This window comes from Cavia porcellus, unplaced genomic scaffold (genome assembly GCF_034190915.1).
Source record: "Cavia porcellus strain 051 isolate PalLab524CR breed Dunkin Hartley unplaced genomic scaffold, mCavPor4.1 scaffold_6, whole genome shotgun sequence".
Lineage (NCBI taxonomy): Eukaryota > Metazoa > Chordata > Mammalia > Rodentia > Caviidae > Cavia > Cavia porcellus.
The window spans coordinates 78130575-78144199 of record NW_026947489.1 but is presented as its reverse complement, the minus strand read 5'-3'; the positions used below and the strand labels follow the sequence as shown (position 1 = coordinate 78144199).

Sequence of the window (13625 nt, the reverse complement as noted above, 5' to 3'; positions counted from 1 at the left end):
ACAGAGAGGCCTTCTGGTTTTGTTTTTTCTCCCCTGCCTCCTACTGGTCTGACCCACGTGGGCAGCCCATGCCTGTACTTGGATCCTGCAGGGCAAGAGACAGAATAACCTGTGGCACAGGGCCCTGTGTTGGCACACAAGTGCCCTGGGGAATGCCAGGCCCAGTTGTTCCCAAGCCCTGGGAATGGCCTCACCCACCCAAACCAAATGAGGCATTGTGGCTGAAAGGGCCTGTCAGATGTGTCCTGGCTATTTATACCCACCCAATGCAGGAACAGGGAAAAACCAGGGACTAGAGGGTGGGGGTGCCTCTGCTAAATCCCAGTGGGACAGTTCCCTAGCTAGGGCCTGTCAGCCCTGGGCCCCGAGAACCCATCCAAGTATCATACTGTATTTCAGCTTTGGCAACAAGACAGAGCCTGAATCCTGCCTACAGCTCAGAGCTCCTGCAGAACTTTTTGGAAGTGAGGGTAAAAAACCACATCTTTTTCTTTACCTTTTTATTTCCTCCTCTACCCTCCACCCAGCTTGGAGGCTTAGCAGAGGGCCGATACTCAGCTAAGGTGCCCTGTAGAGCAGATAGGAGGTGGCTTAGTTGAACCTTCCTTTGGAAATGGCCTCAACACAGTGATGGCAAACCTATGGCGTGCATGTTGGTTTTCTTTTAAGATAAAAGATGTTAATGTATGAGTTGCTTTTTTCTAAACTAAAAACCTCAGGATTGGGGTTTAATTGCAGTGGGATTTTCAGATAAATAAGTGGTTTTGGGGTTGCAGTTTGGGCTCTTGCCTCTAAAAGATTCACCATGACTGCCTCTACTTTATAAAGAGACAGGGCTCTTTACCCTGCAGTCCTGTGATTATCACCTGACAGGGAATGTAATGTGTGTGACAGATTGGTCATAAGAGGCATCCCTGGACAGCAGCCTTAAACACTGCTCTATGGGATTGGTGACTCCCATGGTACGGGATAGTGTTGTGGCATGAGTGCTGCAGCTGTTTGTTATCATTAAAGCTCTAAAATGTTTGCCATCACTGATGAGGGTTAGCAAAGAGAACTTACAGGTTAGTGCAGTACTGTGTGACTGCATTTGATTTTAAGACGTCAGGTCCAATGAGGAAATGGGACAGAGAAGACACCAAAGGATCCTCACAGTCTCCCACACATCTCTTAACTTTCCCTCAAAGAACCAACCAATTGCAAGAATAAAGGCAGACCCTTAGTCTGTGGGGCCTAATTCAAGGCACAAATGTGGTTCATTTAGTCTGGCTTTTTTTTAAAATGTAAAATATTTGCTGTCATTTTAAAATCATTTCACTAAAGATTAATGCAGATTTCCCACTTGAATAGAGATCAAACAACCTTGAGCCTGTGTCACCTGGTTTTTTGTTTGTTGATTTGTTTGGTACCAAGGATTGAAATCATGACCTCATGCTTGTCAGGCAGGTGCTTATGCCAATGAGCTAAATTCCCCAGCCCCCTGTGTCATCTCCCCTGCTTGCAGAGGGTTTTGTTTTTTTATTTTTTTATTTTTTCTGTGTCATCTTTTGTGACAGCTCTTCCGTTTGCCCAGGCCCTACTTGGCTCCTTCGGTAATCTCCTTATCTGCACCCTCATGGGTGGAGGTCTCTGTCTCTGCTGCCAGGGTGTTAGGTTGTGAAAGGAGTTCTGAGAGCGGCCACTGGGCTCCTCCCCTTGAGAGTAGGGGTGTGTGCTTCTTGGAGATCAGGGCGAGGGGACCAGCTTTGCGGCTTCACCTTCCGGATGAATGTAGTTTCTGTAAGGTTAAAGAAGCCCACGAAAGTGAGCTGGGAGGGAGCAAGACTGGCAGTGCCCTATGTTATGTGTGCTTTGACCTTGCAGGACTAGCTCTGTGGTGAAAAGCTCCAAGAAATGGACATTGCTAGTCTAGGTAGGGAGTGAGATAGGCATCTGGGTGGTCCGTGGTGCCCAGCAGCAGCACAAGCTCAGCACCCTGGCCCGTGCTTGCCTCCTCTTGAGAGTGACATAGGTCAGGCTCCTCTTTTACAAAGCCCTGTTCACTCATTCATGACAGGAATGACAACTGTGGTTTCTCACCCGTCCTGGACCTCAGAGGTGTTGTAGCCTGAGACCAAGGTGCCAAGGAGGCTCGGGCTTGTGAGCATCCCTCGCGAATGTGAAGGGGACAGGACGGAGAGCGGCAGCTGTGCAGGGAAGCAGCTCTCCTGCTGCCCCCAGCCTGCCGGCTCTGGAGAGAAGTTGTAAATAAAGCCTGTCTCTGGGAAGCAGACCTCCCCCTGCGCCCGCCCGGCCGTCTGCGGCCTCCTCCCTCCCTCCTCCTCAGCTCCAGAAGCCTCTGCCAGCCGCTCGCCCCGGTGACCACAGAGGGAACGAACGGCCCCACCTCGCAAGTCAAGACGTGCATTTCCTGTGTATTCGGAGCAAACGCGAGCCTCCGAGCCCAGAAAGGGCGGGCTTTGTGGGGCCGGGGACGCGGCGGCAGGGCGCCAGGACCGAGCCGGGCAGCGGCAGCCCGGGCCGAGGCTGGGCCGGGGCGAGCCGAGCGCGAGGACGGACTGAGCGGCGGCGGCCCCGGAGCTCCGCCTGCGCCGGCCCGGCTCGCACGCCAGGAAGGGCCGCTGAGGGCGCTCTCCGCCGCGCCGCCTGCCACGCGTCCGTCCCGGGAGCAGCGCTGGGACAGCGGCGGCCGAGCTCCCCGCGAAAGGCGGCAGGCAGGCAGGCAGGCAGGCAGGCAGGCAGGCAGGCAGGCAGGCAGGCAGGCGGGCAGCGGCTGCCCGGAGGCTCCGCTTCCCCTTTCGCAGGGTGGGGACGCGCGGGAGGCGGGCCCGCAGCTCGGCGCGCAGGAGGGCTGGGAAGGGCCGCAGGAAAGCTTCATAATGGAGCCTTTCTTCGGTAGCCGGTGGCCAGGCGCCAGGACCGACTCCGGGGAGGCCGGCGTGCTGGTGTAGGCCTGCCCCGCGCGCGTCCCCTCCTGCCTGCCTGCCTGCCTGCCTGCCTGCCTCTCGGCGGCGCGGCGCTGCGCGGCGCGGGCGGGCGGGCGGCCGCCGCTGCCTCTGCTGCGTGGACCCTGCTTCCTGTTTGCGCTCGGCGGGCTCTGGCTGCCATGGAAGAGGAAGAGGAGGCAATAGGCTTTTTGGACAAGGTTCTGGAAGATGAAGATGTGTTTCTCCTGGAGGAGTGTGAGCTGGGAACCCCGACCAGTCCAGGCTCAGGGTCCCCCTTCTTGGTGACTGTGAAGGTGGGAATGTGACACGCCCTGGATGCTTGTCGGGAGGGGGCAGGGCTGCCGCCGCGCCGCCGCCGAAGCCGTGAGCTGACAGACATGGCTGATGTGTGCAGGAGCCTCATGGCTGAGTGCAAGCACCTCACTCATTCAGTGTGAGAGGGGCTGGCGCGTGCCTGTGAGGGGATCCGTGGGCTGCCAGCTGTCCCTGAGGAGAGAGGTGTGGTGCCTGCTTCCCTGCACCAGTTGTCCTGAGGGGCTGGCTTGCTTTTGGCCAGCGCTGCAGGGGTGGGAATCCTCTTTCCGGCAGTGACAAGAGTCACCTGGTGGGTTGTCAGTGGTGAGAGGCTGCTGCCCCCAGAGGAGCTAGTTGACTTAAAACTACTGGGCAGTAACTCATTGTTTCCTTGGCAACTGGAGGAGCAGGGCACTCTTGAAGTGCTGGCCAAGAAAGCCGATCCCCTCTTCTTGAGGAGACTGGGGACTTGACGCTTCTTAGCAGTGGCAGAAGTGCATTTGGAAAGGTCAAGAGTGAGACATCACTGGGCTTCCTTGAAAGGAAAAGAATTGGATCTAAAGAGAGGCACTAACAGCTGGCTTTGAGGTAGAAACAGCCAGTAGGTAGGCACTTTCCCCATTGGACTGGCCTGTCCAGTTAGGCTGCAGGCATCATCTGTAGCCATCCTCCTGGAAGCTAAGTGGGAGCAGAATGGTTACACCAGTCCCTCTCTCTCTCTCTGTGTCCCCTCTGGAGGGGGGCACAGCTGTCCTGGGAACTCCAGCTCTGCCTAAACCTGGCATGGCATACTACAGCAGTCTTCCTCTCTTGCCAGATCCAACTCTTAGGAGCTCTAACCTTGGCCCATTGCTCAGTTGCCCTATCCTGTGGCTAGAAGCGGGGGCTTAGAGATTGTGTCAGGGAGTGTGCACACTGCCAAGCCAGGCTGCCTGACAGTTTGGACCCTAGAGGGCGTGGTACACAGAGCTGGGCTAGGAAGAGCAGGTTGTCTGAGAGCCTCCCTGAGCCTTCCTCCCTCAGGGTGAAAGGAGGATGAGGATTGCAGCCCTGCCCCACCCACACTCCAAGGAGGAGCTAATGGAGGTAAAAATAGACTGCAGACCTAGGGTAGGTAGATGGGTGGAGCAGTGGCTGCAGGCCTGGGTGGGGAATGCAGCAGAGCTGCGACTGGAGGCTGGTAGGGGCTGCAACCCTGTTCTCTGATCTGGTGCTGGCTTGGAACGCGGGTGCTAAGTTAGTGGGCCTATGGAGGACCCTGCAGACTTAGGATCTTACCAACCTTCCCACGTGGAACAGGATGGGAAAAAACCTGCTCATGAAGTAGGAGAGTGCCAACTAGGAACTTAGCAATGTATGGAACAGGAGATCTGTAAGGTTCCTATTGGGGCTTCTCTTGAGAAGTCCCTGCTGCATAGATGCAGCCCACTTATATGCTACCTCATAGGCACCCTTTCTGCAGAATCTGGCTTACCTCTTTGTCTGTCTGTCTGTCTGTCTGTTTCTCTTCCTCTAGACATCTCCTGCCTTAGTTCTGTTGTTTTCAAGGGCAGGGACTGTGTTATACTCATTGCTGGGCACTGCATGGTCCTTGATATGTGGCTAGTGCCAGTGAGAATCTGCAGAATGAGTGAGGCTCATTGGGACTTCACAAAGGGCATACCAATTCCTGGTCTTGTTCTGTCTCAGAGATATTCTCACAAGGTGGCACATGGCTCTCAAAGAAGGCCTGAACAACTCTCCTTCCAGGTTCCCTGATGCCTGCATGGTTTCCCCTCTCCTTTGCTGCTATAATAATCCTAGAGTCATCTCCTGCTTGGGGCAAGAGGCCTTTCCTGTGTGGTAGGGATTCCAGGCTCATCCTGAATACTTCCTAAATACCTTTCTTTTCTACCACACTTTGATCCTAGAGGGAGAATACAAATAGGATTGGTGGAAAGAAAGCTCACTGATTCATTCATTCAGCAAATGCTGTCAGGTTGTGTTCTATTCAGAGTGTCTGGCAGTGTGGGGGAACAAGGTACAAGGCACGGTGATCCTACCTCACAGAGTGCAGAGCGAGGGAGCAAGCACACAGCATCAGGAATGCAGTGAAAAAGCAGGCAAGGGTACCAGGTTCTGAGGGGATAAAGGCCGTGTGTCTTCTACTGTAATGAATTTTTTTTTTTTGGTCTTTTTCCTTTTTATCGGTACTGGGGATCAAACTCACGACTGCCTGCTTGCAAGGCAGGTGCTTATGCCGCTGAGCCAAATCCCCAGCCCCCCGCCCTTTTTAAAAAATTTTTTTGCTTTTTTTTTTTTTTTAATTGGTACCGGGGATTGAACTCACGACCACATGCTTGCAAGGCAGGTGCTTATGCCACTGAGCCAAATCCCCAGCCCCTGTAATGAATTTTTTAAAAATTAAAAAAAAAGCACAAAAGGAAAACAACTTCTGGTTGAACCAGGGCTAGACTGTGCATGTGTACACATGCATATACATACATGTTCCTGTGTGCATGTATGTATGTTACAGCATGTATATGTGTACATACACCTTGATGGGTGGTGCGCTCTTGTCCTGGGCTGCAGATAGTTTTGGCTCATTCTTCCATGGCAGCTGGTAGGAATCCAAGGCAGTTTGCTCTTCCCTATTACTTTACTTCCCTATTACTTTACTTACCTTAAACAGTACTTGCGTTGTTGAGCATGTGCCCAAATGCCAGTCCTATAAATCAATCCTGTCTTCAGTGTAGTTTCCGAGGTGCTTCGTCTTCCTGGAAAAAGCAGATATAAAGCTAGCAGAGATTTTTCTCCAGAGCTATAGCTGGAGTTTGCTGCATGCATCTCTCAACCCACACTTCCTTGTGAGGAGTTAATGATCTCTAAACTCATAATGCAGATACTGATAGCAACATCACCTCCCATCTGTAAAAGTGTATAAATTCCAAAAATCTTTCATACTGTTCTATTTAAAGGTGTGTGGGATTGGCGGGTGGGGCCTTGAAGAAGCTGCTATTTTAAGGAACTCATCTGTCAGGAATAAAAGCCCTTTTGTAGTGCAGATTAACCCTTCTGCTATTATTCTGTGCCAAGGTTTAATGGACTGTCTGAGATGTTCCTATATTTCCATTTCACCTGCCCAGGTCTGTCCTGTTTCTCCATGCAGTGATAGCCCTGCCTGTGTCCCTCATTGAGTATTTCCTAAAGTGTAGGCAACATAGGTGATGATTTGAGAGATTATATCAGGTGGAACCTGGATATATATTATGCACTTTAATAGTTAAGGATATATTTTAATACATATTAGAAAAACACTTTTGCTTACCTTTCCTGTAACTTCTGGTATAAAGTGTACGATAAGGTTGTGCTTTTAAGAAGTCAATTGCAGGGCTGGGGATTTAGCTCAGCGGCATAAGCCCCTGCCTTGCAAGCAGGCAGTCGTGAGTTCGATCCCTGGTACCGATAAAAAGGAAAAAGACAAAAAAAAAAAAAAAAAGAAGTCAATTGCAAATAAAGATACTAAGTCGGGTGTGTGAATATGACAAACCTGTGAAGGTAAAAGATGAACAGTTGAGGTTCTGAAGCACTGCTGGGATCCCATGGGCCTTACCTAAAGCTTTATACAACAGCAGAGAACCTGGCAGAGGGGAGGCAGCTGGAATTTGGTCTTATCTCCAACCCCTGTCTTCTCCACTCTAAATTCTGCTGAGGAAGTAGCTGAAAGACCTGTCCAGTGCCTCATGCTGGGGAGAGGAGAGAATTTCTGTGTCTTCCTGCACTGTCTAGGCTGAAGGAGGGGACAGATGTCCTGAGGCTGATGCTTGTCTTAGGTGTAATCCCTTAGGTGTGGCTACAATCTGCAGACCCAGTGGCAGCTACTATGAGAAGATTCTGCTGGGTGCTTCTTGCCAGTTGGTGTACCCATGAGCTGAATTTTGCTCTCTGCAGAGTTTCAGACCCTTGCTGCTTGGCCTGTGACTTTGAAGCACAGTCAGAAAGCCAGCCCTGCCTGTTCAGTTCTCCCTGTTGTCTTGGCAGAGATCAAGGACCCTGGAGAGATTATTTCTTGTCTTGGCCTAAAACCAACTTTTGGAAGCTTTATTTAGCTCCTCAGCTTTGCAGAAGCCCAGGCGAGAGCTGGCCAAGGCTTATCATATTACATTATCTTATAGATACTGTCTTTACCGTCATACTCAAATTGACATCTTTGATTTGGGTGCCTCAAGCTGACAAACTTTCAGCTCTGCAGGGTGTGCAAAATGCCAGGCAAGTCCAACAGTGCTGAGTTTCATAAGCTCTGCTTGGAGAGGAAGAAGGGACCGTGCCATTTGGAAGGCAGCTTTCCATCCTGGGGACTTCCTGGCAGCATGGCAGAGGCTGTGGGGGCCCCGACCTCTTGAGAGAACTTGCCCAGGGGATTCTGGACATGTGGACATCCCTAGGGCTTGTTGGGAACTTAAGTTCCCGCCTTCATCTTTGAATTCCTACCACCTGACATGTAGTACAGAAGGAAGGAAGAAATGAGTGAGTGTTGAGAATGTTGACAAGATGCACGCCACAAGGATTGAAGAAATAGTTGTGAATTTTCAGATAGTTCTAAACCAGGAGCTTATGGGGTCTGGGGAAACAAACATGAAGAAGTCTTGGATGGTAACTGAGCAAAAGGCCTCTTGTTAATGAAGTGTGCACAGTTTAATTTCACGTTTTTAAACTCCAGTGCCTCCACCCAATCCCAGCTAAAATTTCAGGATGGATATAACCCAGGAACCTCCCTCATCTCAAATTTAATCACATCTGTAGTTTCTTTTGTCATTTAAAGTAACTTATTTATAGGCTTTAGGAATTAAGATGTAGATATCTCAAAAAAATATGTGAACATTTCTGGGGAGTCACTGCTCAAGGCACATGTAATAATTCGGAGACTTTGGGGGCAGCAGCCTTCAGACAGATCTATCAATTTGGTTGCTGATGGGACGCAAAAGGTTAAGTGCCTCACTTGAGGAAAGAGTAGAAAGAATTTGGCTTGGAAATGTGAGGACACACTGGGGACAGGTGGTCCAAATGAGGAAAAGCAGCTCTTTTCTGGGTCTTAATGAGATTGCTGACGGCTTCCTCACTCTCCTGGCATACACCTTCCCAGCTGATATTAAGGATGTGCATTTGATGCCTAGAAGGTATCAGTACTTTAAAAAGCTATGGAAGAGTAAAAGGGTCATCAGAATAGCGGACAGAAGATCTAGGGTGGAATTCCAGCACTGCCATTCCTGACACATGATTTGGACCCTTCCCTTGTCTCTTTCAAGTCTTTCTTTTTTTTTTTTTTTTTTTTTTTTTTGTCTTTTTCGTTTTTATCGGTACCAGGGATCGAACTCACGACTGCCTGCTTGCAAGGCAGGCACTTATGCCGCTGAGCTAAATCCCCAGCCCTCTCTTTCAAGTCTTGTTTCTGTTTGTGTAATGGGAAAATGTAGAACCTAGCGCAGTGGGTGTCAGAGGGCTAAAGAAGAGCAGGAAAAGGATTTATAAGCCCCAGTAAATATCAGGTGTATCACGTGGTGCTGACCTCAGGCAAGAGGATTGTGGTGCAGGTGCTGCAGAAGGATCACGATCTTACTGGGCTGGTCACCCGGTACCATGCACATCAAGTCTTGGGGTACTGTAGCTACAGGTAGCACCATGAAGAGGAGGTCAGACTTCAGCTGTGTCTTTTAGGAGAGGGGGTTTATCCGAGAGAAGAATGGGGTGGGAGAGGGCATTAGATAGGAGCAGTAGTAAGAAAGCTCCAAGATTGGACACACCTGGCGTGTAGACAAGACTGAGGTGGGGGAGAGAGAAACACCTGCTAGGTAGGGTCACTGCAGGTGTTTAATAAAGGATATACTGGGCCCCACATCACAGGTGATAGTTGTGCATTTACTTGGTTTTCTTTCCCACTAGATTATAAGCCACATAGGAACAGGGACTATGGTCTGCTTATTTCCCATTGTATCTATAGATTCTATTGGGTATTTAGTAAATATTTCCTGAATGAATAGATACATAAGCAAATAATCTAATTAATTTTCTCAGTATTAATATTAGATCTTTGACAAGCACTAGTATTAGGTACCATTTGGTCTAGCTGCTCTGAAAGGGTGGGGGAAGGAAAAGTAAGTAGAGGTTAATTAGGAGAATCCGGCTGCAGAGTGGGCTTCAACCAACTGCAGACAGTAAGAGGAGACTGAATGGGAGAAGCTTTGAAATGTGGTAGAGGGAAAGAAAAGACAAGAAAGAGGGACCAGAATGACTCGTGAAGATCCAGAATAAGAATGATACTTTTTTTTCAATGTAGAAAAACTTGGAGCTGAATGTGGTAGTGCAAGCTTATAATCCAGGCACTCCGGGAGACAGAGACAGGAGCATGACAGTTTATTGATTGTGCAAGTTAGTGACGTAGCAACTTAGCAAGACCCTATCTATCTCACAAAAGGGGTTGGGAGATGTAGCTCAGTGTGAAAGCCCTGGGTTCAACCTTCCCTACTGCAAAAAGTGGGAAAGTGTTTTCTGTGACTGGGCACCAGGCTGGCTAAGGGGTGTTCAGAGCTGAGTAGGGCAAGATCTCCACATAAAGCAGTAGAACTTCAGGGGCAGCAGTAGGACTCCTTGGACAGGGAGGAAGTGTTGAGGGGGAGCCTGAGGTGAGTTTGAGCAAGCCACACTGACATCTTCTGTTGTGGGTTGGGCCTCTCGGGGACAGGAAGATCTCATCAGAAGTGGCCATGTCCACTTCCATTCATTCTCTCTAAGCCTGCTTCTTTCAGTTCATATTAACATCACTTCCTCTGGGGGCCTCCCTTGTGGCCATACCTTGTGTCAATCATGAACGACTTTCCTTTGTAAATGTTTTCACCCCCTCTTCCCTGTTGAACAGCCCACCAGATGGGAAAGCAGGTTCTCAGTTCTCTTGTTCATCAGTATAAAGTAGGCAGGATTGCTGGATGGATGGATGAATAGAAAACAAGAAAATGCAGATAAAAGCAAGGGGGAGAAAACAAGGTATCAACAGGAATATCAGTGTTTATCTTCTAGTTCTTTGTTTTTTCCAAATTTTCTGTAATAATGTATGGCTTAGCCCTTTTTGAAATTGTTAAGAGAAAAGCAGGCATGGAGGGAGACTCTTGGGCTTTTGGCATCTTTCTTATGAGGGGCTGACGTTTGGTTTGCTTTCCTGCAGGTGGAGGCAGGGAAAGGTCTGGAGATGAGGAAGCTGGTCCTCTCGGGCTTCCTGGCTAGTGAAGAGATTTATATCAACCAGCTGGAAGCCCTGTTGCTGGTGAGTATCCATTCTGGGCCTCCTGGTTGCCCTGTTGGTCAGTGTCATGCTCTAAAACTGCTTTGGGGTTGGAGAGGAAGGGGGTCTGTATGTGACCTAACCTCTGGACAAAGTCTGATGTTGTCGGCTCATACCTGGGCATCAAGTAATGTGTGCCTCTCAGCTCCTGCTCTGGGGAGGGAATGAGAAGCAGCACAGGTTAGGGAAAGTGAACTCTCCCTTTGCCTGTGACCATGGCGTCGGTGTTACTGTTCACTATGGGGTTGGTGTCAGTGTTACTGTTCACTATGGGGTTCTGTGCAGATGGATGCCCAGCGGTCTCTTCCCCACTGTGCTCTGGGAATTCTCTTACCATCAGGTTGAGATGTCTTTATCATCCTTAGTCCAAGTCCTTGTTCCTCCCTAGGGAAGCAGACCTAATGATCTCCATCCTAGAGCCCTTGTGTCAGGGAATGTGAGTTGGAAAGTTGTCTATGTTGAGAAGCTCCGTAGTTTGAAGGCATTAGACTAACTTGAGCCGTTGGTAAAGTTACCTTCTCAGTCCTTTCCAACATGGAGGGAAGCATCATTGTGAGAATCAGAGTGGGAGGGGAATATTGAACTACTTTCTAAAGATAAAAGCACTATACAGATGTAAGATGTTTTTGCTTTGGAAGAAAGTGCTTATTAGATGCGCCTGATATTATGCAGAGTGATCATGGCATGTAAAGTTCTTTGCTCTGGGTGTTTTTCAGTCTGAAGCACAAGACATTATCAGGAAAAGGGGAAATCAGAAATGAAAGTGTTGATCAGTAGAAACTCATTCTTACAAGTAAGATACCCATTTGTGCAGTTACCACGATGTAAGATGTTGTCACTCAAGTGTCCCAGGGGACATTTATTACTCAATGAATGGTTATCAAATTGTGAAGGTGCTTTGCAAGATACTGGGCTGTTTGTTGTGAGAACCTAGGAGGCTTATTGGTGTGCACAATAATGTTTTCCAAGAGAGGGACAGTATGGCAGGTAGAGAAAGATTCCAATCTAGAACCAGAACTGGGGCAAGGCTTTACTCTGCCATTAATAGAAGGCTTACTGTGCTGTTTTTTCAAACTGTAAATCTCAGCTCCTTAGTGATTTGTGAAAGTGAGGTGCATTGATTTAACATTTAAAAACAAGTGAAGAAAGAAAATAGCAGTGTATATCACACACAATAAGGATTAGTCCTTTTTCAGGAATCTTATCTACTATTCATATGTATGTGTATAAGTGTGTGTACAGAGCCACATTATTTCTTTCACGCGTTATGGATTTGAAAACCACTGTTTTTGGAAAGCCAAACATGAACTCCTTGATCTTTAGTTTCCTTTTCCAAAGATGAGACTGTAGTAGTGGACCTGCCCCAAGACGCTGATGGATGCCTGAAACCTCAGATAATGCTTCATCTTATGTATGCATACAGTCATTGTGACGAAATCCCTAAGAGAATCAACTTACAGAAAGGAAAATTTTGGCTCACAGTTCCAGAGGTTTCAGTCCATGGTTCCTGGGCTCCGTTGTTTCTGGGACTGTGGTGAAACAGAACATCATGGTGGGGAGCTACATGGTTGAGCAAAAATGCTAATGTCAGGGTGGCCAGGAAGCAGAAGGAAAAGAACTGGGAAAGAGGGAGGAAGAGAGGAAGGGGGAAAGAGAGAGAGAAAAAGATTGATTTTTATAGCGAAGTCCTCCCCATCTCCTAAACTCATTACCATATGAATCTATCATTAGATTAATCCCCTGCAGAGGTTGGAACCCTCATTATCTGCTCACCTCTCAAAGGCCCCCCCTCTGACTATGGCTGTTTTAGGGAATAGGCTTTCAACATGTGTGCTTTTAAGGAGCATTTAAGATCAAAGCCATAGGACTGGGGATTTAGCTCAGCAGCGTAAGTGCCTGCCTTGCAAGCATGCAGTAGTGAGTTCAATCCCCAGTACCAAAAAAAAAAAAAAAAAAAAAAAGATCTAAGCCATATAATGACTATGATAAGGTTTAATATATAAATTAGGGACAGTAAAAGATTAACAACGACTATAGCAATATATTGTAATAAAATTTATGTGAACATATTTTGTTTCGGTGTAGTCCTGGGGACTGAACCCAGGGCCTAGAACAGGCTTGAACTTGCGACCCTCTTTCCTCAGCCTCCCAGAGTGTGGGAATTGCACATGAGTCTCACCATGCCTGCCTTGCCTTTCTTGAAGAGTTAAGCAAATCCAGACTAGGTTTGACCACAGGTAACTGAAACGGTAGATAGGAAGAACCATGGCAATACCAGTGACCTCTTCCTTCCTGAGTTGAGCAGATCAGTGATCGTTTGGAACCTAGCACAGTGCCAAGTACTGGAGACACTCAAACACTAGCTGGTTAGGAGGCAGCAGACTACCAGACTTACTGTGCAGTGTGCCTTATCGACTGTGTGTTCAATAAAGGGGTTCAGAGTTGTACCAAAAGAAAGGGCCCAGTTGCCCCACTAGCAGGATGTCAGATGGAATCAGAGTCCCTGGCTACTTACTAGCTCTCAACCCTTAGCAGGTGAGTGCGCTTTCATGCCTCATTTTCTGTCTACACAGTAGGTGCACAAACAGTACTGTCTTCCTGGGCTGCTGTGAGGGTTATGTGAATTTCTTCATAGAGCTCTTAGAACAGAACCTGAGTGATCTGGGACACTGCTGTTTTCTCCAGCACTGGCAGAGAAAGGCAGGTTAGGGCCTCTGTGTTCTGCCAACACTGCCTTTCCCTGAAGGAAGGGGAGGTGTCTGTCTTCTTGCCACTCCTAGCTTCCCAGATGCCTTCTTTGGGCCTTCTGTCCTAGGCAAAGATAGCAGATCTAAGGACCAAGGTGGTGCTTCCTGCCCTCCCTTTCCAGCAGTTCATGCCTTACACAGGCACAACGCTGAGGCCTCCCCCTCTCCCAGGGTAGGCTCCTGCTTGGTTCTTTCTTGAGCAAAGGGACAAGGAGAGCAGTAGGGGATCAGGTCTGTGCCTGAAAGGCTTAGGAAGGGGGGCTTAGGAACCCCCACAGCCACAGGCACAAAGATAAACTTCAGAGATTCTCCTCCCAGAGCTGG

At 48.7% G+C, this 13625-nt stretch overlaps 1 protein-coding gene across 4 annotated transcripts in view; it reads left to right on the top strand.

The window, feature by feature from the left end:
* Abr (ABR activator of RhoGEF and GTPase) overlaps positions 1-13625 on the top strand; it is a 195506-nt gene that overhangs the window by 114673 nt on the left and 67208 nt on the right. For 3 of the 4 annotated variants that reach the window (XM_013152089.2, XM_013152092.3, XM_013152090.3), the window contains exon 3: positions 10438-10536. In XM_013152089.2, coding sequence (XP_013007543.2) covers positions 10438-10536 — 99 coding nt within the window. Of the gene's footprint in view, positions 1-2951; positions 3242-10437; positions 10537-13625 lie in introns of those variants that run through there. The other variant, XM_013152091.2, reaches the window with a different exon arrangement.